This window comes from Bubalus bubalis, chromosome 12 (assembly GCF_019923935.1).
Source record: "Bubalus bubalis isolate 160015118507 breed Murrah chromosome 12, NDDB_SH_1, whole genome shotgun sequence".
NCBI lineage: Eukaryota > Metazoa > Chordata > Mammalia > Artiodactyla > Bovidae > Bubalus > Bubalus bubalis.
In genome coordinates this window covers 74,709,894-74,736,932 of record NC_059168.1, presented here as the reverse complement: position 1 = coordinate 74,736,932, position 27,039 = coordinate 74,709,894, and the positions used below count along the sequence as shown (strand labels likewise).

The following is a 27,039-nucleotide window of genomic DNA, read 5'->3' as shown; positions in this document are numbered from 1 at the left end:
TATCAATCTAGAGGGGTGGGATGGGGTGGGCGATGGGAGATTAATTCAAAAGCGAAGGGATATATGTGTGCCTATGGCTGATTGATGTTGAGGTTTGACAGAAAACAACAAAATTCTGTAAAGCAATTATTCTTCAATAAATTTTAAAAAATTACAATCTGAACCAAAGAGCAAACAATCAAATAAGATAATTAAATTTGCCATTAACAGGACTGGTTTTAACGCATAAAGAGCTTATATGCACAGTATTTTAACCAAAAATACCTTCTTATACAAAGGACGTAAACAATTCAAAAAGAAAATAGAAGTAACTTTTTAAAAATGATCATTCATTTAACAATTTTTGACTACTTCCTATGTTGAATGCCTTGGCCCAAAGTATCCACCAATACACTGTTACTACAGAGCTCATGACTCAGTGTATTTATTGGAAAAAGGAAATAAATTAATAAGCAACAACTTTTGAGTACATGGTGCTATTAGAGACTCACAGCAAACTTTCCTGAAAAAGCGTTACGGAAGCACAAAAATCCAACAGATCAAAGGCAGAAAGCATGAATTTCAAGAAATACAAACAGGATGTACAAATGAACAGAGGCCAAAAAAGTCTCTTGGCCCTTTGGGGTAGTGGATATAGTTCATTACAGCCAGCTTCTTTCAAGGTTTTAGGAAAATGTAGGGGTAAAGATCGGAGAAGGCAATGGCACCCCACTCCAGCCAGTACTCTTGCCTGGAAAATCCCATGGACAGAGGAGCCTGGTAGGCTGCAGTCCATGGGGTCGCTAAGAGTCGGACACAACTGAGTGACTTCCCTTTCACTCTTCACTTTCCTGCATTGGAGAAGGAAATGGCAACCCACTCCAGTGTTCTTGCCTGGAGAATCCCAGGGACCGGGGAGCCTGGTGGGCTTCTGTCTATGGGGTCGCACAGAGTCGGACATGACTGAAGCAACTTAGCAGCAGCAGCAGCAGGGGTAAAGATTAGAGAAGGCAATGGCACCCCACTCCAGTACTCTTGCCTGGAAAATCCCATGGACGGAGGAGCCTGGAAGGCTGCAGTCCGTGGGGTCACAAAGAGTCTGACACAACTGAGCGACTTCACTTTCACTTTTCACTTTCATGCATTGGAGAAGGAAATGGCAACCCCCTCCAGTACTCTTGCCTGGAGAATCCCAGGGACAGGGGAGCCTGATGGGCTGCCATCTATGGGGTCACAGAGTTGGACACAACTGAAGCGACTTAGCAGCAGCAGCAGCAGCAAACAGTAGGAAAGATGACCAGTTAGAGGTATGCTATATAATAACTCAGGCATGAGATGTTAATAACAGTGTAGACAAGAATACTAGCAGAGGAGGTAGAAGGAAGAGCTTGAGATTAGACTTATTTAGTAAGAAAAATCTATAGGACTGGGTCATTTACTGGATATAGACGGGAAGAAAGAGAAAGAGTTGAGAATGGCATCCAATTTCAGTCAGGACAACGGAATGGATAGTAGCTCAGAGGACTGATGGGAAGAGAAGGAGAGACACAAGCAAGCACACACTGAAAGATCTGTGACACAACTTAGGGTGACAGGCAGCTGGACAAAGCTTAAAACCCAAAAGTGATGGAGGCTTGAGAAAGATCTGGTAGTTACTATCAAAGGTGACAAATAATGAAAATATTCAGAAACATCATTTATCTATTAGATTGGTAAACTGAAGATTATAATACTCTTATTAGTAAGTAGATGGTGGGAAAATTGGTATTCTCATGAATAGTGAGAATGGAAAAAAGCACAACTTTCTGAAATTAAATATGGCAAATATATGCCAAAATGTAATATATCCAAGGATATTCTGTAATGCATTCTACTCCCAAAGATTCCCTTATCTCTGAGTGGTCTCTACATTTTTTCCCACAGTAGTTATCTTCTAACATTTCATCTAGCACGCTGACTGTTTTACTGTCTGTCTCCATCTAAAATGTAAGTTGAATAAGGGCAGGCATCTTAACATGGATCCAATTACCTGGAGCAACATCTGGCACACAATAAGCACTTTGACAAAAGATCCACAGGAGTGAAACACTACATGAAAGAATGAATGGTTCATATACATAAAAAGGTATTATTTTCATCTATCTAGTTGGTGAAGATTTTAAAAGACAAATAGTGCTCAGAAATGAAAAGGGAATAGAAACATAACCCTTTCATACATTAGTGATGAAATATAAATTGGTACAACCTTTCTGGAAGGCAATTTAACAACCTCTATCAGATTTTTAAACATATATACACTTTGACCACAGCATCAGTTTTTAAAATCTTCCCTAAGGTCTGCATCAGAAAATGGTATAAAGATATATACTTAGAGAGATGTCTATCATAAATAAGTACTGTTTATAAAATAGGAAAAGTGGAAACTTCCATTTCTATCAATAAGGTTATTATAAACTGTGAAACATTTAAAAACTACTATGCAGTTACTGTTTTAAAATAATGACATTAGACATATATTGACATAAAATAAAATTCCTAACATAGTTAGGAGGGAAAGGCAAGTCACATTAAAAGTCTTACAGGAGAATATAAATTATATAAAGTAATACATGGGTCTGTCTATATGGATAGCAAGAATACCAAAGTGTGGTCACCAAAATGTTAACAAATATTACCTTCAGGTGCTTGGGCTTTAATTTTACTTTCTTCTTTAACCTCTTTTTTACTTGAATTCTCTACAGAGTATATCATCTTTCTAATCAGAAAAAACAAAGCTATTTTCATTTGGAGAACCTCAGAAAGTTCTGTTTCTAATCCCTTTATGGTAATATACAGTAAGAAAGAAAACTTATTTTCCATCATAAGGGTTCTTTACCAGATTGATAGGCCTTAAATACTTTGACTTCTATTTCATCGTAAATATAAAGAAAAGATTTCAACAGTTTTAGGAAACTAATCCAGAAACAGAAACTCACCATCAATGCCTGAGCTAGCGTTACTGACACCAGCATTCAAGTCATGCTTTCTACTTGTCCAGCATCTTTTCTGTATTAATCTGGCATGCTAACACATGTTGCTCAAACAAAAAAGCCAAACCAAACCAAATCAACAAAAACAAAATACATGCGCAACTCTTATTAAAGGCTTATATTCTAAGGTAAATACTTCTGGGAAAGTGTGAAAAATCATATTGTCCAACCTACCCAGAAAAACCTATTAAGCTTAGAAATCAATTTGGAAACCACATAGTACAACAGAAGGAGTATGATCCCAGGAAACAAACAGTACCAAGTCTGCCCCCTGCTAGCAGCATGATCATGGGCAATTTACTTAACTTCTTTGTACATCAGTTTCCTCATCTATAAAATGATGATACCACAAATGCTAAATGACTGTTGAGAGGCCTATATGTATTACCATATATGAAGCCCCAGCTTTATACACCTACCACATGTCTAGTTTGTAATAAGCAACAAATGCTAACCCTTATACTCAAAGGGACAGCAACGGTCACCATTTCTTCTGTGAAGCATTTCTGGACTTCCCTATGCAAACCTGTTAGATCTGTTTTCAAAACACCAGCCATATCCTAATGTTTGTCAACCACAAGAAGAAGAACTTTTCCAGAATAAGAACTATATCTTATTCATGTTTCCAGCACCTAGTACAGTGCCTGGCACAGGGTTTAAAAAAAAAAATGGCAGAATGAGTAAATAAACAAATTTTATCAAAACATCTCTTTAAAAAGTTCATCCTAGGATACAGCTGTCTCACTATGAAATCAAAGTCAAATCAATGAATTGGAAAAGCTTATGCAAAAGAGCAATTTCTTCAGAAAGGCTAAATCAAACAAAATAAACCATGGCACTGACATATATTAAGTCAGGGACAGAATGTTCTTAATATAAAATTTAAAAACTTGTCTTTTGATAGTTTCTTGGCTTCTACTATGTATTTCAAATTCAAACAACTAAAACTGTTAAAACAAATAGCACACGCACAGCTAACCAGGTGAAAGTCAGAAAAAAATGATCATTTGGTTTTCCCTTAATAAACAGATTTGTAAAATTACTAAAATAGTGTAAGAAAACTTCCCAGAGGGCATAAAAGAAAGACTCTGCCAGTAGAATACAAAAGTTTCTAACAGGATCGTTTGCTGTTAAAGAGTAAATTAAAGTGATTTAGTCTCATTTTAAAAACTGAAAAACAAGGAAGGGTTATCAATGCAAATAATCAAATTAACATTTCACCAAAATCTACATGAGAGAAACTTCATTAATGTTGAAGACTTAAATTCATTTAAAATCTCTCTAAAGAAACATTACTTTAAAAAGTACACACAATGTCTTCTAATAGAAGTCCTATTAGACCTACCTGACTGGAGCATATGGTTCTTCAACTATCCTGGTAATTATGTAAATGCAAGTGATGATGCTGTCACTATGTGAAAACTATTTAATCTCTTACTTTAAAATTACATTAGCACTAAAATTGTTTACCTATTGAAGTGTATAGCAAAAGCTGCTTTACTATAAGTAAAGGTAGATAGAAAAAACATAAAATCTAAATTAGAGAGTGTAAACTAATGAGGTTTTGGACAATCAGAAAGTTATTGATTTAATTACTAAGCAATTTCTAACTCAAAATCTCTTTAGTACCCTAGAGTCCTAAATTATCATGTGAAACTTCTTACAATCAAAATACTCTAGATCACAGTAAATATTTCATTTCTGTTCAGTTGAACTAAAAAGCAAGAATACTGGGGACATGGATTGACTTTCTAAAGATAACCCTTCCTTCTACCCTACTTAAAAAAAAAAGAATCCCACAATCAGTTTACGGAAAAATATCTTTAGTTGACCAATAAGCCAAATTACTACCACACAAAAACAAAAGCGCAATATAAATTTTTCAGAATTATGTCCAAACAACAGAAAAAAAAAAGTCCTCAAGTTACAACCATAAGTAAAAATATACTGCAGTTCTAACCATAAAGTAGTAAAAATCACTCTAAGTTGAAAAAAATTTGATATAAATTGCTTACATTGTAAAATGAAGATAAGGTTTATGTACAGCAGCAGCTGATGACTGTTTCTTTGGTGATCCTGAGTGACAACTTGTCTCGAAAATTGATACAGCATTCTCATCTTCACTGTCATCTAAAATCAAAGTTTCTATATCTGTTTTAAAAAGAACACAAAGATTATGAGGCTTAAGAAGTCATTTAATATTACTGACCTACCAAAGCTAAGGAAAACTGCTTAAAAGAACAAGTAGCAGTAACAAGTAATCTATCAAAGAACACAACTGACCAGGCAAATTGACAAACTACAGTATTTTGAGTAAGTTTATAAATGGAACCAATGTAATTCTTTCACCTTTACATACTACTTAAGTATTATGAGATACATTTTTGGAGAATAACTAAAAGAAGTCTGGAAAAGAAATGGCACTCTCATAAAGTTCTCACCTACTTACTAAGAATATCTAAGTTAATTTTTACCAAAACCAGTACATTTAATATAAAATGGTTTAATTAATAGAGTCATTGAAGTATGGCCCAGTTCTTACAAAAGCAACAAAGAATAAATTGACCTTTATTTTTCTCACATGGCATACACACACATATTTCAAGGAAAATCTAGTGGAGAAGGCAATGGCACCCCACTCCAGTACTCTTGCCTGGAAAATCCCATGGACAGAGGATCATGGTGGGCTGCAGTCCATGGGGTCACTACGAGTCGGACACGACTGAGCAACTTTACTTTCACTTTTCACTTTCATGCATTGGAGAAGGAAATGGCAACCCGCTCCAGTGTTCTTGCCTGGAGAGTCCCAGGGACAGGGGAGCCTGGTGGGCTGCCGTCTATGGGGTCGCACAGAGTCAGACACGACTGAAGCGACTTAGCAGCAGCAGCAGTATAGTTAAGAAGGGACTCAGGAATTTAGTGGCAAAAAAGCCAATCTTAGAAAACGCACTCATTCAAATAACATTAGTCTCTTTATGGGTCTTAAGTTACTGCTCAATGAACAACTGGAACTAAAATTCCTATTGAGAGTGCCATACTTAAGTATTTACCTAGACTACAACCTAAAGTATTACAGCTGTAATTCATACATACTTAACAAAAGTGTCAATTCATTCAATAAAAAGCAATGCTACATGTATAGGAGAAAAGGGAAGAAATTAAAATTGACAGAAATCATACCCTTTCCCAAAGAAAACAAGGGAAAAAAGAGGTATGCTTTCTAAAATGAGATCGTGAATTGTGCTGGCAGACAGAGCACAGTTCAGTGGCTTTTAAAAGTCAAATATTTAACATGACTAATATTATAAATATTAATCAAATAATTAAGTACCATTTGATTGATAATTCATATACAAGGGCACTTGCTAAGAAAAACACTAAAGACCAAAATAATCCAGAATAATATACCTAAATAACTAAAAAATATTATTAATAATCAAAATGATTTCTTCCTTCCACTGGCATATGAAGAAAAAAAATGGATCTAAAGCATACTTAATCCTTATGGGGAAAAAAGTGGTAAGAAAACATAGCTAATAATGTCATAAAAAAATTCTCAAATGGAAATAAAGAAGTTATAATCTCTCAGAAGAGAAGGTAGATTTTTATGATTTTCTAAAGGCAACATAGATTTTTTTAATTAGGGAAAATATACAGATTCTCGATTATGAAAATCAGAGACAAGAAATGTACAGTTCATGGCAGAGTAGCTGGCTCACACATAGTATCTATTCTCCTCATTTGACAAATTTAAGAAATCAAGTAATCAATGTGATATTTCATGAGAATCTACCCTAAAAAATAAAGTTTCTGAAAAATACATTTATAACAGCAAAATTCATTGATTACTGATGATTTTTACTCTATATAACAGTTATAATGTTAACATAATTCACTAACAATTTTCTATACAGTGAAAACTACATGCTAAACAAAGAAAATTAAGACAATTTTTAAAAATTGCTGTCTTCAAAGTTCATGGGCTTTACTTTGATTAGCGTACAAACCTAAAATTTTCCTATAAATGAGTAGCATTTTTTAAAGTAGCTTTCTATTTTTTTCTCAAATCCAAACTACAGTCATGAGGCCAGAAATCAAGACCATCTATAATCAGGTTCTACTTTACTCCCTCACCAATAAACGGTGGAAAATTCTGAAAGAGATGGGAATACCAGACTGCCTGACCTGCCTTTTGAGAAACCTATATGCAGGTCAGGAAGCAACAGTTAGAACTGGACATGGAACAACAGACTGGTTCCAAATAGGAAAAGGAGTACGTCAAGGCTGTATATTGTCATCCTGCTTATTTAACTTATATGCAGAGTACATTATGAGAAATGCTGGGCTGGAAGAAGCACAGGCTGGAATCAAGATTGCCAGGAGAAATATCAATAACCTCAGATATGCAGATGACACCACCCTTATGGCAGAAAGTGAAGAAGAACTGAAGAGCCTCTTGATGAAAGTGAAAGAAGAGAGTGAAAAAGTTGGCTTAAAGCTCAACATTCAGAAAACGAAGATCATGGCATCTGGTCCCATCACTACATGGGAAATAGATGGGGAAACAGTGGAAACAGTGTCAGACTTTATTTTTTGGGGCTCCAAAATCACTACAGATGGTGATTGCAGCCATGAAATTAAAAGACGCTTACTCCTTGGAAGAAAAGTTATGACCAACCTAGATAGCATATTCAAAAGCAGAGACATTACTTTGCCAACAAAGGTCTGTCTAGTCAAGGCTATGGTTTTTCCAGTAGTAATGTATGGATGCGTGAGTTGGACTGTGAAGAAAGCTGAGCACCGGAGAATTGATGTTTTTGAACTGTGGTGTTGGAAAAGACTCTTGAGAGTTCCTTGGACTGCAAGGAGATCCAACCAGTCCATTCTAAAGGAGATCAGCCCTGTGTGTTCTTTGGAAGGAATGATGCTAAAGCTGAAACTCCAGTACTTTGGCCACCTCATGCGAAGAGTTGACTCATTGGAAAAGACTCTGATGATGGGAGGGATTGGGGGCAGCAGGAGAAGGGGACGACAAAGGATGAGATGGCTGGATGGCATCACCGACTCGATGGACGTGAGTCTGAGTGAACTCCGGGAGATGGTGATGGACAGGGAGGTCTGGCATGCTGCGATTCATGGGGTCGCAGAGTCGGACACAACTGAGCGACTGAACTGAACTGAACTGAACCGAATAAACTACACTCCATTAGCACACACTATGGAGTGCTGTGCCAATAATAGCAATATGATGAGCTAAATCCAGAGGGACATTATTACAACATGGTTAAGAGCACTGCCTCTGGAGTTGGGCTCCCTGGGTTTGAGCAAGACCTAGAACTTACTAAGTGACCTTATATAAGTGAATATCTTCATTTTTGATAGAGTAAGAGTACCTACCCCACAAGATTGTTATGAGGATTAATAAATGACAACTTATGTAAGCACTTTATAATAATAAGAGAAATGTAAACCAATACTATTACAGTCAAATTTCCTAAAGATGCTAACACTCCTATATTAAGATAGTCAGATAGTCCCAAGAGTGAACAAACAGAACAAGTATCCATTCATTATTCTTATAGACACTGAGTAGGCAACTACTGTATGCTAGGCATATGCTAGGCCTAGAATACAGTGGCAAATGAAATAGATACATCTCCTATATTCATGGCAAATATAAAAGAGTAACACACAAACACTTTTATAAGGATATTCAATTTATTTACTTATGCCCATATTATCATTTTAACAATATGAAAAGAGAATTTATACTACCTTCTTTCTTGTCACTCTGGCTAATCTCAGCATGAGGAAACACTTTTTGCAGGACGGCTAGGATGTTGTTGAAGCTTCTTTCCAGCAGTGGTTTTATGATGGGAGACAGTGCATGTCCCGAAGACATGACAGCACGTTGGGAAGCAGGCACAATATTCTGCATTGCATGATAAAAATCTTGGGCGTTGAGCACGATTGAGGAAACATCTAGCTGCAGTTTATGACTGCTAGCATAGATCTGGGGATAACGCCTCCGGAGGGCAATCAGGGCAGCTTCAGTGCACAGGGCCTTGATATCAGCTCCACAATAGCCTAATGCACAAAAGGAAAAGGATAACAAAGGTAAGTCCAGTTTTCCAAGTACCAGTTATATTTTGCAAATATGCACATCTTTATCCAAAAAACTAATACTAAATCAGTTATTATGGGCAATTTTACTAGCAAAATGAAAAATGACCCTTTAAAAACACCTAATAAAACCGTTTATTCATTAACTAAAAATGCTTTGAATATGTTAACAAATACATAAACTAATGATATTAAAAGAAATCATATATTTTTGTGCCAAAACCACTGATTATAATGTTCATCTTTCTTCAAGAAAGGTTTTAAGAAAAATAACATCATATAAATCCTTCATCAATATTCCTAATCATCAGTTTAGTCCTTAAGGCATTAGTTTTCCATAAATTTTTCTAATATTACTTATTTCAAACATATATAATGGAGCAGTACAAAGTAGTATACATAAGCAGAAACTTCGAAATCAGAGCTATTCTACTACCAACTCTGAGTGCAAGGTAGAAGCGGGTTAATATCTAAGTATCCCCAAAACTATAAAGTTGTAAGCATCTCTGATAATTCCAAAGGTATTAAAAGGAATGAGAATTCTTCCATTTTTCACATTAATTTCCTTTTTATATTTACTTTTAAAGTGATTGATAATCTAGTTCAAAGGGCTACAGAGACATGAGGCATCATCCATCATTAAGTTAAATAACTGATCTGCCGGTGAAGTCAGTCATTTCATTCATTTGAGCAACAAATACATAGAAAAATATATGAACTGTTCGGTCTTTAACACAAAACAAAGGAGAAAAACTCAAGCTAGTCATGGTTGGTTTTTTACATTACCGATCAAATCTACATTTGGCCACCTTTGTCAATTATGCCAGCAGGGGGAACCACTCAAACTAGTTACAGAACATTAGTCCCTAAGCTCTTCCAGGAGTGTTATCAGATTTATTTCATTTTATATCTTACAATGACCTTGTAGAACACTTAAATACTGAAATTAAAATGGTGATTAGATAGGAAAACTACAAGCAGAGAAGAAATACTCCCAGATTAACTGGCAGAAAAAGAACATTAAGGAACAAAACCATATAAATCAAACTGACTCACACATCTATAATAAACTATATCCCTATTATCAGTAAAGATCACCTTAATCAAGTCCTACACGCAACAGAAAACTCCTTACCCTGCTCTCCTTTTTCCACAGTACTTATCACCTTATCATTTACCTAATATTTTTATTATGTGCCTTCCCGTACTAGAAAATGACCTCTAGATTATTTGTCTTGTTCACTAACTGTTTATCTATCTCAAATACCAAGAACAATGTCTGGCCTGGCATTCAATAGATACCCAATAAAATCCTGAGTGAAAGAACGAATGAAAAGAGAAAAGCGTAACAGCAACGTTATAGTCTGGAAACATAAAACCGTTAAGTTACCATGTATTACAGGAAAGGGGGAACAATGAATCATATCTACTAGACTTCTTTTTTTTCCCCAAGAAATTTAAGCTCTTTTATTATTAAACCAACTTACTGGGACTAAAAATTTCAACTAAAATTATTAAGTATTCTATTTTTAAAAGGAACATTTATTAAGAGGTAGGGGAAAACTTACTATGTCCTATGACAATTTAATTCAGAAAAGGATAAGCAGATGAAGCTTGGACACTGTCCCATATCAGCAATCAATTTCCTAAAAATTCCTCAGAAAAAAACAAGTTTACCACTCAGTTCAGTTCAGTCACTCAGTAGTGTGGTTGCAACCCCATGGACTGCAGCACACCAGGCTTCCCTGTCCTTTACCAACTCCTGGAGCTCGCTCAAACTCATATCCATTGAGTCGGTGATGCCTTCCAACCATCTCATCCTCTATCGTCCTCTTCTCCCCCAGCTTTCAATCTTTCTCAGCATCAGGGTCTTTTCCAATGAGGCAGTTCTTCACATCAGGTGGCCAAAGTATTAGAGCTTCAGCTTCAGCATCAATCCTTCCAATGAATATTCAATTCCTTTAAGATTGATTGGTTTGATCTCCTAGCAGTCCAAGGGACTCTCAAGAGTCTTCTCCAGCACCACAGTTCAAAAGCATCAACTCTTTGGCACTCAGCTTTCTTTATGGTCCAACTCTCATATCCATACATGATTACTGGATAAACTATAGCTTTGACTATATAATATCTCTGCTTTTTAATATGCTGTCTAGGTTGGTCATAGCTTTTCTTTCAAGGAGCAAGTGTCTTTTAATTTCATAGCTGCAGTCACCAAGTGCAGTGATTTTGGAGCCTAAGAAAATAAAGTCTGTCACGGTTTCCATTGTTTCCCCAGCTATTTGCCATGGAGTGATAGGACCAGATGCCATGATCTTTGGTTTTTGAATGTTGAGTTTTAAGCCAGTTTTTTGACTTTCCTCTTTCACTTTCACCAAGAGGCTCTTTAGTTCCTCTTCACTTTCTGCCATAAGGGTGGTGTCATCTGTATATCTGAGGTTATTGATATTTCTCCCAGCAATCTTGATTCTATCTTGTGCTTCCTCTAGCCCAGCATTTCTCACGATGTACTCTGCATATAAGTTAAATAAGCAGGGTGACAATATATTAGCCTTGATGTACTCCTTTCCCAATTTGGAACCAGTCTGTTGTTCCATGTCCAGTTCTAACTGCTGCCTCTTGACCTGCATATAGGTTTCTCAGAAGGCAGGTAAGGTGGTCTATTCCCGTCTCTTGAAGAATTTTCCACACTTTGTTGTGATCCACACAGTCAAAGACTTTAGTGTAGTTAATGAAACAGAAATAGATGTTTTTCTTGAATTCTCTTCCTTTTTCTATGATCCAGCGGATGTTGGCAATTTAATCTCTGGTTCCTTTGATCTCTGCCTTTTCTAAATCCAGCTTGAACATCTGGAAGTTCATGGTTCACGTACTGTTGAAGCCTCACTTGGAGAATTTTGAGCATTACTTTACTAGCCTGTGAGATGAGTGCAATTGTGTGGTAGTTTGAGAATTCTTTGGCATTCCCTTTCTTTGGGATTGGAATGAAAACTGACCTTTTCCAGTCCTGTGGCCACTGCTGAGTTTTCCAAATTTGCTGGCATATTGAGTACAGCACTTTCACAGCATCATCTTTTAGGATTTGATATAGCTCAGCTGGAATTCCACAACCTCCACTACCTTTGTTCATAGTGATGCTTTCTAAGGCATCACTTGACTTTGCACTCCAGGATATCTGGCTGTAGGTGAGTGATCACACCATCACTCTCTCATTTTATTTTCTACTTCTTAAGGAATGAACCTCCCCTCCCCCAAAAAAACTATCTTTTCCTGTTCCATACATATCTGTGACATTAATTCAACAAAGTAACTGTAGAACACTAGCTCAGACATAAAGTTAATCAAACAATCCATTTCAGAGGAAGTAAAGAATAAACTACCACCTTCAAAAAAATATAAACCACACTCCTTTTACTTCTTTAAAAGTATATACAGTTACTGAATATCCTATATGATTCAATTTTTAAGTGCTAAAAGTCTAAGTTAAAAAGGAAAAAAAATGCTCAAAAACAATGCGGAACAGAAAAAAGTCACTAAAAGTTATTTTATACAGTAAATGTTGCCCATAACATTTGTGTTTGATGTAATATGTTAATAATATAATTAGCAATCTACTATTCATTTTTTCTTAACTTATTAAAGATAACTTTAGAGTTTATCAACTATAATAGATTCCATTTAAAGAAGTAAATTTTCTTTCCTAAATTATATGGATTTTTTATATTGACACATTTTATTAACAATACCAAAAATCACATTTGTTAATATCACTGCACTATAGTCTTATCACTATAGTCTTTTAAGTGTTAGCAAGCTGTCAGCTCACAGTGACAAATATAAGTCATACAGCACCCTTTGAGAACTGCTGTGTGGCTTATTATCCATTTTGTTAAAAAAAAATTCTAATTTTTTCCTTGAAAGTTTGAATTTCATCATTAGTAATAAAGTTTTACTTGAAAGAAATAAATTTTCACATGGATTATCATAACCAATAGACTATAAATTACAGGATTTATCTTTGTTATATTTGTTCATGAATGAGAATTAGTAGTTTATATCTGTGGTTGTCAACCTTGACTAGCCTTCTGAATAAACAATGAAAATGAATCAAAAATAGGTTACCAACAAACTCAGTGAATCAGAATCACTAAGTGGTGGTTTAATATCATAAATGTGTATTTTGAGAAAACTACCAGTCATTCTGATAAACAAAAAATTGAGAACTACTGAGTTAATAATGTATTTTCCTTTTGTTTAGTCACTAAGTCAGGTCTGACTCTTTTGCAACCCCATGGACTGTAGCAATACTTTATACACTTCCCTTACTAGACTCTAAAACAGGATTAAAGGTATATCATAACTAGGCTAAATAGGTTATATCAAGTGTGATCACATGTCCTGGTTTAGGCCGCTTGCCTAAACAGCGTATTTTTTCACTCTCAAAGGGTCCTGGTTTAGAAAATAGATGTATGACTATTCTAGAAATACTGAAATATAGCCTCTTTTGAGAGTTAGAAGTTGATATTAGAGAAAATATCAATATCCCTTCCATAAGAATTCCATAAGTATACCAGTTCTACCATTACAATTCTAATAGTCTGATAAACACACGTATCTTAGACACACACAAAAAAAGCATTTTGAATACTGTTAGGATGGAGATTTGTCTGAAAGACTGAAAGTATAAACTATTCAAAGAGGCTATAAACTAGGAAAGGCAATAAAATTTTATGAAGCTACTTTTTAAGTAAAATACCAAACAGCGAAGGTCCACAAGCTAAGATGCCTCATTGACAGATACCCTTTCATTGCTTAAACCTTCTTAGTGAAAATGAATAGACAAATATGATTAGATAGAAGATCTTCATTAACTTTAAGCTCCTACTATTTATGCACATGTTCTGGATACCGAAATTACTTGAAGACTACTAAAAATCACACCTATGAAGCATGCAAACCTCCAAGTACTTGGGAATTCATTTCAAGATAAAAGTTACCAAATCCATAACCTCTAAGAAAAAGTCAACTGTTTTCGGTTCTTCATCAAAAACCTGCTTACTCTTTTGCAAGGCATAAATTTCACTCTACTGAACCCATACATGTTAAAACATCTTTGGGATACATAAGTGGTAACTTCATAATGAATTTAAAGTGTATTGCTATTTCATTCCTGTTTGAAGACTTGCATTTGATTTTTTTTAATGTGAATTGGTTTCTTAAATGAAATAAATGTCACAAACAAAATCAGAAGTCAGTTAATTATAATTTTTATGTCACTCTCCAGGAAGAAAATAGTATATATATATATAAGCAGATTCTAAACCAGCAACGCCACCCCCAAAAAAGGCAAGAGAAGTTTTTCAGTCCTATAACAAAGTATGTCTTAAAATTTTTTTAACGTAAGAAACTGACTAAAAGCTAAAATAAATAACCTGGTAAAATGAGAAGTAGTGGCCTTTGGAAATTAAAAAGAAAACTGAGAATCTAATATTTAGGATGACGAATTAGAGTATATAATATTTCAGATGGTAGATAGGGCAATAAAAAATAATTTTTAGATTACTCAGGGAATTTCCAAGATTATCTGAAGACTACTGCTTATTTCAGTTAAGGATCATTCTGTGACAAATTCACAGACCAATCAACAAAGACTTTCCATTCTGATCTGTACTCTAACACAATATCATAAAAGTAGCAGGAAATAAAAGGGGTCAAATTTTCAAAAAGGGCAAAGACTGGATTTTGTACCAAATACCACCCTCTCCCATAAAGCAGCACAAGGCTTTGCAAAGGTCAAGCCAAATTTACATGAAATGGGTTTGGCGCATGCTCTCTTATACCAGGCAAAGCTTAAACTGGAGTAGTGCTGGAGAGATTTACGTTTTCTCCTCACCAGAAGATGTCGAGGTCTTTGTGGTTCAAAAGTTGAGGTATGCTGCTTCGGAGATGGAGGTCCCTGTGGATGAAGAGGATAATTCGGATGTAGCTAACTGAATGGACTAATGTTCTATTTAAGTTTTAATTATTTGATGGTGGACCACAATGATTTTTTAACTAAGTTGTTCTTTTTGGTTTTGGTAACTTTAAACTTTTCCCAAGTAGACTGCTGATTGTTAGTGGACTTATTAGGGGAACTTTTCATAATGCTTAAAAAGTTCATGGAGAGATTTTTTTAATCTATATTTTTGAGAGAATGAGAGAAAAATAGACAAAAGACAGAAAAAGAATGAAAGAAAAATACCTGCGTGTATATTCAGCTGCTTAATACCATATTCATTTTTATTTCAGACCTAATTAGTGCCAAACTCCTGAATTCTAAAACCTCTGAATTCCATCTCCTATGTATGCTCATAAAATACTCTCACCATATCCTTTTAGGGCAATAGTGTTCATTCACTCTGTAGGAGATCTTCTACTCTGTAAATAATTTAACATTAACTTGGAGAGTTTAACATTTAGGGAAATATAGCAGATGTCATTAAGTGTTTTCTTTGAAGACTCCTCTCACTCAACTTCTTTCTACACCACCAGAATGAAGATGAGTCCATCATGTAATCTGCGAAGTAAAAGTCCTGCCCTATACATGGATCTTTACCTCTTGTTTAAGCTTATTTTTCTTAGTAAAATTTCTAAAAGGGAACAGTTCCTAAAAGGAGATACTGTAATAAGATTGGAAATCCAGCATTCAATGAAAGGCATTATTACTACGGAGCTTTGTTAATCAAAACACCTAATGGCAGCTAAAATTCTAATTTAGAAGTGTTCAAACTTCAAGTGAAATGTTTAAAATAATTTTTTACATTTGAAAGCAAAGCCATCTATTGCACAAAAATATAATTATACTCATTCACATTCCAAATATAAGGGGAAAGGGAGGCTGAGCAGAACAAACAATGACAATCAAAAATTCAAATAGTAGCACTCACCAACACATTTTTCAGCCAATTCACCTAAAAAAGCATCTGACAATTTTGGATTCCAGTCCCTGGTATGGATCTGTAAAATGTGTTTTCTTGCCTAAGAAGAAAAGCACAGATAAATAAAATCTTGAGTAAGGAAAAAAATACAAATAAAATATCATCAACCCCAAAATGTATCAGATGAAACAAATTCATCAACTAACCATATCCCAGAAAAGCAATTGTTTATTTTAAAAGAAGCATAAACAGCTTGGCATCCGTGTTAACTCTGATTCCCATAATAACCCTGGGAGCCATGTAGTAGAGATCCTTGTTTCACAAACTAGGACATGTAATAGTCTGAGGGGTAAAAGAACTTGATGTAGGACTAGAACTCAAAACTAAATTTCCCTTTCCTCCACATCATTTTTACCATCTGAAAATGTATAAGCAAAAAACTTCAATGCATTATAATATCCATAACTTTTAAACAAACTATATATTTAGATTTATCAGATCCTTTTGGTTCTAATATGCATAAAGTGTCATTACAGTTTGAAGTCGAAGTTTTAGATTAAGTAAAGAAATATAATACACACTGTCATATAAGTTCATGAATGCTTTCACACTTAATACATAACAAGGTAATCTCCATGAATAGTAATTGAATTCACTGAAAAAACCAAAGGTTTACACAATTTCACCTTGATTTTTTTTCTTTCAAAATAGCATTCTCTACCTTAAATCTAACTGTATAACACAATCAAAATTTTAACATCTTGGTTCCAAATTAAATTTCTTTTTCTCCCACAGTAAAAAAAAAAGAAACACTGAAGTATAAGAATTCATAATCAGCTGAAAAGTCACATCAGAATGTTTTTTTCACATTTGCCTTCTTTCAGGGGAAAAACAACACTTTCTAAAATTGAATGTCCTTATTGCCTCAATACTGCTACTTGAGTTGCTTAAGATTGTGTAAGTGAAGTCGCTCAGTCATGTCCGACTCTCTGCGACCCCATGGACTGTAGCCAACCAGGCTCCTCCATCCATGGGATTCTCCAGGCAAGAGTACTGGAGTGGGTTGCCATTTCCTTCTCCAGGGGATCCTGGAGATTAAGACTATGAAAAAGCAAATTATAACCAAGATAAAATTATTATTGGCTTGGTGAGGAATCTGGGATCTAGCACCAAGACAAAAAGAACTTGGAAGTTATCAGGATAAATTTTGCTCAAAAGTTGACAAAATCCGGAATCAGTAGCTATTACTTCAATTCCAAGGTCTAAGCTGGGCATTCAGCTACCAAAAATAAACCAATGCTATAACAAATATTTTCTTTCATATATATATATATATATATATAACTTGACGTATGTGAGTTTGAGCAAGCTCCAGGATGGTGAAGAACAGGGCAGCCTGGTGTGTACACACACACACACAAACACACACTTCATAATCAAATGAGAAATAAATCTTACTATATTGAAAACAGAAACGGTTACCTTTTGATCTGGAAGGTTGAAAAGAAATTCTCTGTCAAAACGACCAGGTCTCCTAAGAGCAGGATCTATAGAATCAAGTCTATTTGTAGCACCAATAACAACAATTTCGCCCCTATTGTCTAATCCATCCATAAGAGCAAGGAGGGTTGACACTATAGAGCTGTAAGAAAATTTTAAAGAGGAAAGAAAGAAAAAGTTGCAAAAACTACTGCTTATACTAACTTTTATCAGTCTTAAAGATTTTTATACCCATGTTCAAAAGTGAAACTAAGTTCCAATTAACTTTCTCATACTTCTCTAAACAGGTTTAAGTCTTCTGAAGATATGACTGACATATAATACACTGGATATGTTTAAAGAACACAAAATTGCTGAATTTTGAAGTATGTGAAACTATCACCATTGAGGAAAAAAGTAAAATTCATCATGCTCCTCTTTGCACCCTTCGTAATCCATCCCTACTGCTCCTCGTTGACCTCTACCCAATCCCTTGGAAACTACTGATCCAAGTTCTATCACTATACATTAGCTTGCATTACCTAAAATTTTATATAAATGGGATCACACGGTAAATACTTTTCTTCTTCTGGATTCTTTCCCTCAGCATGATTATTTGAAATTGTCTGACTCTTTGCGACCCCATGGACTGCAGCACACCAGGTTTCCCTGTTCTTCACCATCTCCCGGAGCTTGCTCAAACTCACATACGTCAAGTCGGTAATGTCATCCAACCATCTCATTCTCTGTTGTCCCCTTCTCCTCCTGCCTTCAATCTTTCCCAACATCGGGGTCTTTTCTAATGAGTCAGCTCTTTGCATCAGGTGGCCAAAGTATTGGAGCTTCAGCCTCAAACATCAGTCCTTCCAATGAATATTCAGGATTGATTTCCTTTAGGATTGACTGGTTTGATCTCCTTGCAGTCCAAGGGACTCTCTAGAGTCTTCTCTAACACCACAGCCCAAAGGCATCAATTCTTCAGCAGTCAGCCTTTTTTATTGTCCAGATCTCACATCCACATATGACCACTGGAAAAACCATAGCTTTGACTATAGGGACCTTTGTAGGCAAAGTAATGTCTCTGCTTTTTAACGTGCTGTCTAGGTTGGTCATAGCTTTTCTTCCAGGGAGCAAGCACCTTTTAATTTCATGGCTGCAGTCACCATCCGCAGTGATTTTGGAGCCCAAGAAACTCAAGTCTGTCACTGTTTCCATTGTTTCCCCATCTATTTGCCATGAAGTGATGGAACCAGATGCCATGATCTTTGTTTTCTGAATGTTGAGTTTAAAGCCAGTTTTTTCACTCTCCTCTTTCACCTTCATCAAGAGGCTCTTTAATTTCTCTTCACTTTCTGCCATAAGGGTTCTGTCATCTGCGTACTTGAGGTTATTGACATTTGTCCCAGTGATCTTTACTCCACTTTCTGCTTCATCCAGCCTGGCATTTCACATGATGTACTCTGCATACAAGTTAAATTAGCAGGGTGACAATATACAGCCTTAATGTACTCCTTTCCCAATTTAGAACCAGTCCATTGTTCCCATATCCAGTTCTAATTGTTGCTTCTTGACCTGTATACAGGTTTCTCAGGAGGCAGGTAAGGTGGTCTGGTATTCCCATCTCTTGAAGAAAATTTTCCACAGTTTGTTGTGACCCACACAGTCAAAGGCTTTGGCATAGACAATAAAGCAGAAGTAGATGTTTTCTGGAATTCTCTTGCTTTTTCCATGATCCAATGGATGTTAGCAATTTGATCTCTGGTTCCTCTGCCTTTTCTAAATCCAGCTTGAACATCTGGAGGTTCTTGGTTCACATACTTAGTGTGAAGGATTTTGAGCATTACTTTGCTAACATGTGAAATCGTTTAACAACAGTTTATTCCTTTTCATTGCTAAAACAATATTCCATTTTATGATATATCCCAAATTGTTGATATACATGTTGATGGACATTTAGACTGTTTTCAATTTTTGGCTATTTCCCAAAAATATTGTGAACTTCCACATACAGGTTATGAAAATTTTCCCACAGGTTTTTTCCTAAAAGTTTTATACTTTAACCTCTTGAGCTTAAGCTTTTATCCTCTTAATCTTTAATGTTTACAAAATCTAAAACAACATCACATTTTGTATTCCTAAATACTGCTTTATCAATGGATTTTTTTATCATGGCCAACTGTGCCAGAGGTTGGTTTCAATTTTATTTTTTTCAAAGAAGCAACTTTTTAATTTCTTGATTTCTGTATATCTTTGTTTGCAGTTCATATACTATTAGTTATAATTTTTATTTCACTAGTACCATAGATTATTTAGAATTAGAGCAATAGCTGTTGATAACAGACATAAAATTTTCCGCTTGTCTTTTTGTTATCTCTTACATTTTGTATATTACTAAACTTTGGAAATTAATTGTGATTTAAGGCATAATATATGATGTTTTTATAAATGATGTTTAAAACTAGTGTTCATTCTATATTGCCTTAGATAAGTATGCACACAAGATCAGATTCATATAACACAGTTGCCCAAATAATCTACAGAGGATTTATTTTATGCTCCTTTGTTCTATTAATTACCAAGAAGTACATGATCTCTTCCACAATGATGATCAGTTTGACTCTTTCTTTGCAGTTCTGTCAATTTTTGTTTTATACAGTTTGAAATATAGTAATTAGGGAATTACAGATTTTAAACAATTACATCTTTTAATAAGTTAAAGCTTTTATCATTATAAGGGGATCCTCTTTATATTTACAATAATGCTTTCCATCTTACAGACAATTTTGCCTAATATAGCAATAGTAGCTTTCTGTTAGTATTTACCTGATAAATTTTGCACCATTTATGAATTTGATTATTTCAGACATTTTATATAAATGAAGGTTCCAAATGGTGGGGGAAAGGCAAGCAAAAGCTTAGTCACAAATATTCACAGGGACAAGAGAAACAAAAAAATTTTTTAAGAAATAAAATATTATAAAAACATTACAGCTATGATGAAAATTAGAAGCTCACAAGTTTAAGCAGCTCAATTCAAAATAGGAAAATCCTACCTACAAACATCAGAGGACAGAGGAGCCTGGCGGGTAATAGACCATAGGGTCACAAAGAGTCAGACACAACAGAGTGACTGAGCACACACATGTACACACACACACACTCATGCACACACATGTTATAAGAAAGAAGTCTTCCTCAAGGAAACAGTTCGCATCTTACAAGCCTCATAGCACTAATTCAAGGGTTAAGTCTTAGTACTATGTCAACATATGAACTCAACATAATCAGATTAGGAAATAGTACCTGTGGATCTGATCTTGCCTGCTAGAGCGAACTGGAGCTAATCCATCTATTTCATCAAAAAATATTATAGAAGGTCTCATCAAATATGCCTAGGATAAAAAGAAAACAAGTATTAGTTTTCATTTTTAATTACTATGTTTTTTTAATAAGTAACAGAAGTAAATAGATAATATAAGCAAATGGTACAACATGCAGCAGGTAAGAAAGATTATAGAGGAAAAAGAAAAGCTCCTATCTCCTCAGTCTCCAATCACAACAGTTTTCAATTTGTTTATTCTGCCATACATGTCATTTACACACATACACATACCTGTATTTTAAACATACTATTAAACACATTTAAACACACTATTCATATTGCTTTTATCATATAACACAGACTATTTTATGCTAATGACATTTTAATTAGCTTCCATGTAAGGATATAAGAAAAACATTCTTATAAACTCTAATATAATTTAAGAAAAAGCAAGGTCATTCTATGAAAACTTAAAGCAAAAGGAAGGTGAAGAATCTAAACCTGAAGAAATTAACACCAACAAAGGATGACAATAATTTTAGAGAGAGGTTTGGACTGGAGAGGGCTCTCTGGACCCCAATCCTTGAAGCTAGATCACTGGATTCAAATCATATGTGCTCAGGATAGGGAGGGTGAATTACAAGGATTCATGGAGTGGTATCAGATGACCAAGAACACAGGAGTGGATTCCTGCCCCAACCCATCTGCAATCATGTGGATTTTTTTAATTCAACTTGATTGGCTATTCCAAAGATTTTTTTCCCCTATTTTTGATGATTGGAGCCCTAAAGATGCACAATGGAATTGTGTTTTGCATTTTTTGGTAAAAGGAACAAAGCGAGGACCTGGAAATACACACTGGAGCAATCTCCTGGGAAGGATTCATCATGAGTAGATGGTAAACTTTAAAAGTGAAAGTGGGAGTTTGTTTAAAACAATAAATTACTAAGTCATTTCTAGGGCTTCCCTGGTGGTTCAGAGGTAAAGAATCTGCCTGCAATTCAAGAGACATGTTCAGTCCCTGAATCAGGAAGATCTCCTGGAGGGAAATGGCAACCCAGTCCAGTATTCTTGCCTGGGAAATCCCATGGACAGAGAAGTCTAGCAGGTTATAGTCTATGGGGTCACAAAGAGTCAGATATGACTTAGCAACTAAACAACAACAAAAGTCACTTCTAAGTTTAAAGAAAACAAAATTGGGGTTGAAGATTAAGTAGTTTTCCAATTGGCTATGCCATTTTCCTCTGAAAAAACTATATTTTAAAAACTAAAAAACAGTCAAGGTAATAGAAGAGGTACCTGCTTCTGACCAAGAGGTAACAGACAAGTTTCCAGACACCATTAAGAAAACCACTGATGAGAAAGAGTATCTGTCTGAACAGGTTTTTAATGCACACAACAGTGCCCCATTCACATTTATTAGTAAAGAAGAGAAATGAGCACCAGGATTTAAGGCTGTTTCTTTACCAATGCATGAATCGTGATGCCTAATAAATATGAGTTTCTTTTTCATATTATTTTTTCATTTTTGATGTATAGTATAATATGTATAACATCTACAGTGTTTTGTATTATATAAGACAACACTGACATAGGTTGAGAGAGAATTCAACTTATATTCAGGCAATGTAAAACTTTGGTTTTGGTAAATATAGTACAGTATTGCAAATCTCATGATTTTTCTTAACATTTTCTTCTCTCTAGCTTACTTTACTGTAAGAATACAGAATATAATACATAATACAAAATATGGATGTTAACTGTCAAGGCTATGGTTTTTCCAGTGGTCATGTATGGATGTGAGAGTTGGACTGTGAAGAAGTCTGAGCGCCGAAGAATTGATGCTTTTGAACTGTGGTGTTGGAGAAGACTCTTGAGAGTTCCTTGGACTGCAAGGAGATCCAACCAGTCCATTCTGAAGGAGATCAGCCCTGGGATTTCTTTGGAAGGAATGATGCTGAAGCTGAAACTCCAGTACTTTGGGCACCTCATGAGAAGAGTTGACTCATTGGAAAAGACTCTGATGCTGGGAGGGATTGGGGGCAGAAGGAAAAGGGGACGACAGAGGATGAGATGGCTGGATGGCATCACTGACTCGATGGACGTGAGTCTCAGTGAACTCCGGGAGCTGGTGATGGACAGGGAGGCCTGGTGTGCTGCGGTTCATGGGGTCGCAGAGTCGGACACAACTGAGCAACTGAACTGAACTGAACTGAACTGTTTATATTATCGGTAAGGCTTCCTATCAACAGTAGGCAGTTAGTAGTTAAGTTTGGGGGAGTCAAAAATTAAACACCAATTTTCAACTGCATGGAAGTTGGTGCCCCTAACCCCTGTATGGTTCAAGAGTCAATTATATACACTTCCTTTCAGGAAAAATTCACATTAGTCCAATTAAATAGGCATTATTTGCTCCATTTTATAGAAGAGGCAATAAGGATCAGATGCTTTCAGTTACTTAAAGTTATATACTTAATAGGGCGCCTGCAATGCAGGAGACCCATGTTCAATGCCTGGGTCAGGAAGATCCCCTGGAAAAGGGAATGGCTACCCACTCCAGTATTCCTGCCTGGAGAATTCTATGGACAGAGGAGCCTGGTGGGCTATAGTCCATGGAGTCACAAAGAATCAGACATGACTGAGAGACTAACACTTTCACTTTCACATATACTTAATAGTAAAGTCAGATATGAACTAACATTTTTCTGACACCAAAGGCCAAACTCTTAGCCAATACATTGTATGGTCAACCATCAGTATCTGTTGGGGGGGCATTAGTTCCAAGGCTCCCCAGAGATACCAAAATACGAGGACACTTAAGTTCCTTATATAAAATAGCATAGTACTGTCAGCCCTATATATCCATGGATTCCACATCTGTGAAGTCAACCAATATGAGATGAAATCGTTGCCTGAATCTGTGGATGCAGAACCGGCAGATACGGAAGGCCAACTGCGCCTCCTTCATCTCATTTAGAGTACAGATTATATCCTTAATTTAGGAATGCAGATTCTTGTCATTTAAAAAGACATATAATGACTACAAGCAGTTTTTAAAAAAAAGAAAGAAAACATTTCAAATCTCTTGCCCACAAAGAAATAGAAATGAAACACGAATAAAGCAAACACAGATTTAAAAAGCACCATGGAGACTCCCTGGTGGTCCAGTGGTTAAGACTTCACTTTCCAATGAAGGGGGTGTGGGTTTGATCCCTGGTAATGGAGTTAAAGATCCCACATGCCTCACAGCCAAAATAACCAAAACTAAAACAAAAGCAATACTATAAAAAGCAGCATGATTTATGCTATGGTTTTTAATAAAACCAAGAAACATTTCTACACCCAGTATCAAGTTGCAAAAAGTATAATACTGTCAAAAATTTAAAATTAAGTCATTGGACAATTTGCCAGTATTCCCAAGCTGATTCTCCCCAAATCCACCAACGTTATTTTACATTATTTTCTAATTATTATGAAATCCTATTGAAACATGAAGACTGCATATGTTTGACTTCTCAATAGACACTGAACACCTTGAAGTTAACAATTTTACTTTATCCCATTTTCTAGACCCACTATCTAGAACACAGCAGTCTTTAACATGGATACCGATAGTAACTAAAAATAATATTTGAAATGCTTTACCAATTAGGTAGAACTTTGATACACATCAACTCAGTAATGGGTATTCAACAAATGCTTGCTCTAAGCATTTTTAAAGTGTCATGTGAATCTCCTTAGACATAACAAGATATAAGTTGCATTACAATGTATGAATGACTTCCTTCGGTACCCCAAATAATTAAAAAGTGAATTTATATCAGGACTAATTTTGTAAGTATTAGGAAATGGTATTTTTAAAGTTAGTTATAAATAAATAGTAAAGATAGCCCAAATGATATTCATTTACCTTACGCAGTCTTTCAAAAGCATTCATTTAATACTGAATTCTTCTAGCATATTTGTAACTCATGAAAATAAATAATAAACTTTGTGATATTTCTTGCACAGATATTTAACTTTTTATGCTTGTTCTGGTCTCTCAGTTAGATTATAAGCTATATGGGATATCTAGGGGATCTTAAAAGCACTTAACATCGTATTTATTATATGCCAAGTTGCCACCTCAATAAATATGTTGTAAATCATCTTAAATTAGTACTAGTGAAACTGCTATTAAATACCTCTAAGACATACAAATTCCAATTACTGATCCTAAATTTAACATACTGATTGGTAAATATGACTTGTTATGAACAATTTGTATAATATTTATAGACCAAATATATTAAGTGTTAAGAAGATATTCTCACATTAGCTGACTTCACTTACCTGATCAAAAAGAAGCCTAAGCTGCCGCTCAGATTCACCAACCCACTTACTCAGACAATCCGCTCCTTTTCGCATAAAAAAAGCCACCTTTTTGTCTCCCTGACTGCACTCGTTAGCTAACGCTCTGGCGACCAAGGTTTTACCTGTGCCAGGAGGACCATAAAACAAACAGCCTCTAGAGGAATAGAGAGTCAATAAAACTAAATTAGTGTTACCATTAGCACTAATAATCAATTTAAAAGTATGCACCTCCTGTATAAGTTTGAATTAATGTATATTGATTATTATTAGACACCAACAAAGCCTTTTGTAGTCCACAGGCAAAAGTCTCACTTTGCTGAGAGTCCTCAAGGATGTTCTCAAACAATCAAGCTTCGGGATGCAAGAAATAGCTCAATCAGGGGAGACAGTAATTTGGCAAAATATTAAAGGCGTTTGCCCTGTGACCCAGAAATTTCACATTTTTTACAAAATCATGTAGAAATACTCAAAAGAATGTTATAGACTTTCTTAAAAAATCTAAATGCTATCTATTAATAAGGGACAAATACACCACTATATCTATAAATTAAATACTAGTATGATGTCAAATAGAATAATGCATACAATATTTATTAATATGAGGTATCTATATTATAGAGTGAAAAATAAAGTTACATAAGGGCATTATTGAGTAATCTCATTTATATTAAATGTTTAAATGCACACAATACAGGCAAAATCATAAACTTAATATATGCATACACGTATAAAAGAAAGTTATAAAGAATATAAAAATTGTTCTCTCTAAAGAGGAAGATTACTTTTAGCTTATAACATATTTTGTTTATAACTCCATTATTTAAAGTTTCTCATTAATGGGTTTTTTAATTTACTATTTTTTAATAGTAACTGAATCCAATGGATATAATCATATTTATTGGATCATATCATATAAAAAGTAAATAAATTTCTATTATGATTCATAAGAGCCACTGTAGAATTACAGGCCAACATTTAACTCACTCAAATAGAAGATGACTCTTTAAAAGATTTTCTACATCCTTAAAAGTAACAAATTAGAACCAAATCTCTTAAATAAAAAAGGATATTTAGCAGTTTAAATCTAAGTCTATGTGTACATCTTCAGAATATTTTATTCTACCCAATTTCCTCTGACACAATTTCTCAGTCTTTTCTAATAGTTAACTAGCTAACCACCTCATGATCAGACACAATTAATCTGATCACAAAAATAAATTATCAAGTTTACCATTTCAAAAATACCACATCATTAAACACTTCACTGAAATTGTTCTTTCAAAGACTAAACAACATATAGTATCAAACTCAATGCTATTTAGGAGACCAAATTAAGGAAAATCTAGTTGGGCAATCCACTTGTATACTCAAGGCCTGCATAAAGAATCTCATCCTACGTCTGAGTCTTAAATGCTGAAATATAAACTTCAAGTACCACAGCTTTTGAGCTCTAAATAGTAAACTTTCATTCCTAATTCTCATTGCTAGAACATATCAAATAAATATACATGAAATATTTATAATAATATTTAGATTTATAATTACTTACTAATTGAAATTTGATAAAATAACAATAATAAACATCTAGCATTACTAACCTTGGAGGCTGAATTTTAAATTTTTCAAAAATTTCTGGATATAAAAGTGGGAATACTACCATTTCCTTTAGTGCATGAATATGATGACTCAATCCACCTATGCTATCAAACCGCACCTTGGAAAGAAGGGGAAAAGTTTAGTACAAAATAATTTTAATTATATATAGGTTTCTTTTTAATTTATGAGATAATGATTGCAAAATACATGCCTTCAGCAGGAACTGAAGTTTAAATATAAAGCT

At 34.9% G+C, this 27,039-nt stretch overlaps 1 protein-coding gene across 8 annotated transcripts in view; it reads right to left on the bottom strand.

Moving 5' to 3' along the window:
* Nucleotides 1-27,039, bottom strand: part of ATAD2B (ATPase family AAA domain containing 2B) — a 139,101-nt gene that overhangs the window by 62,002 nt on the left and 50,060 nt on the right. For all 8 annotated transcript variants that reach the window (XM_044926199.2, XM_044926198.2, XM_006050618.4 and 5 more), the window contains 7 exons: nucleotides 26,798-26,913; nucleotides 25,179-25,353; nucleotides 20,828-20,916; nucleotides 17,528-17,687; nucleotides 16,055-16,145; nucleotides 8,784-9,095; nucleotides 5,024-5,159 (listed from right to left, as the gene is read on the bottom strand). In XM_044926199.2, the coding sequence (XP_044782134.1) occupies nucleotides 5,024-5,159; nucleotides 8,784-9,095; nucleotides 16,055-16,145; nucleotides 17,528-17,687; nucleotides 20,828-20,916; nucleotides 25,179-25,353; nucleotides 26,798-26,913 (1,079 nt within the window). The remainder of the gene's footprint in view (nucleotides 1-5,023; nucleotides 5,160-8,783; nucleotides 9,096-16,054; nucleotides 16,146-17,527; nucleotides 17,688-20,827; nucleotides 20,917-25,178; nucleotides 25,354-26,797; nucleotides 26,914-27,039) is intronic.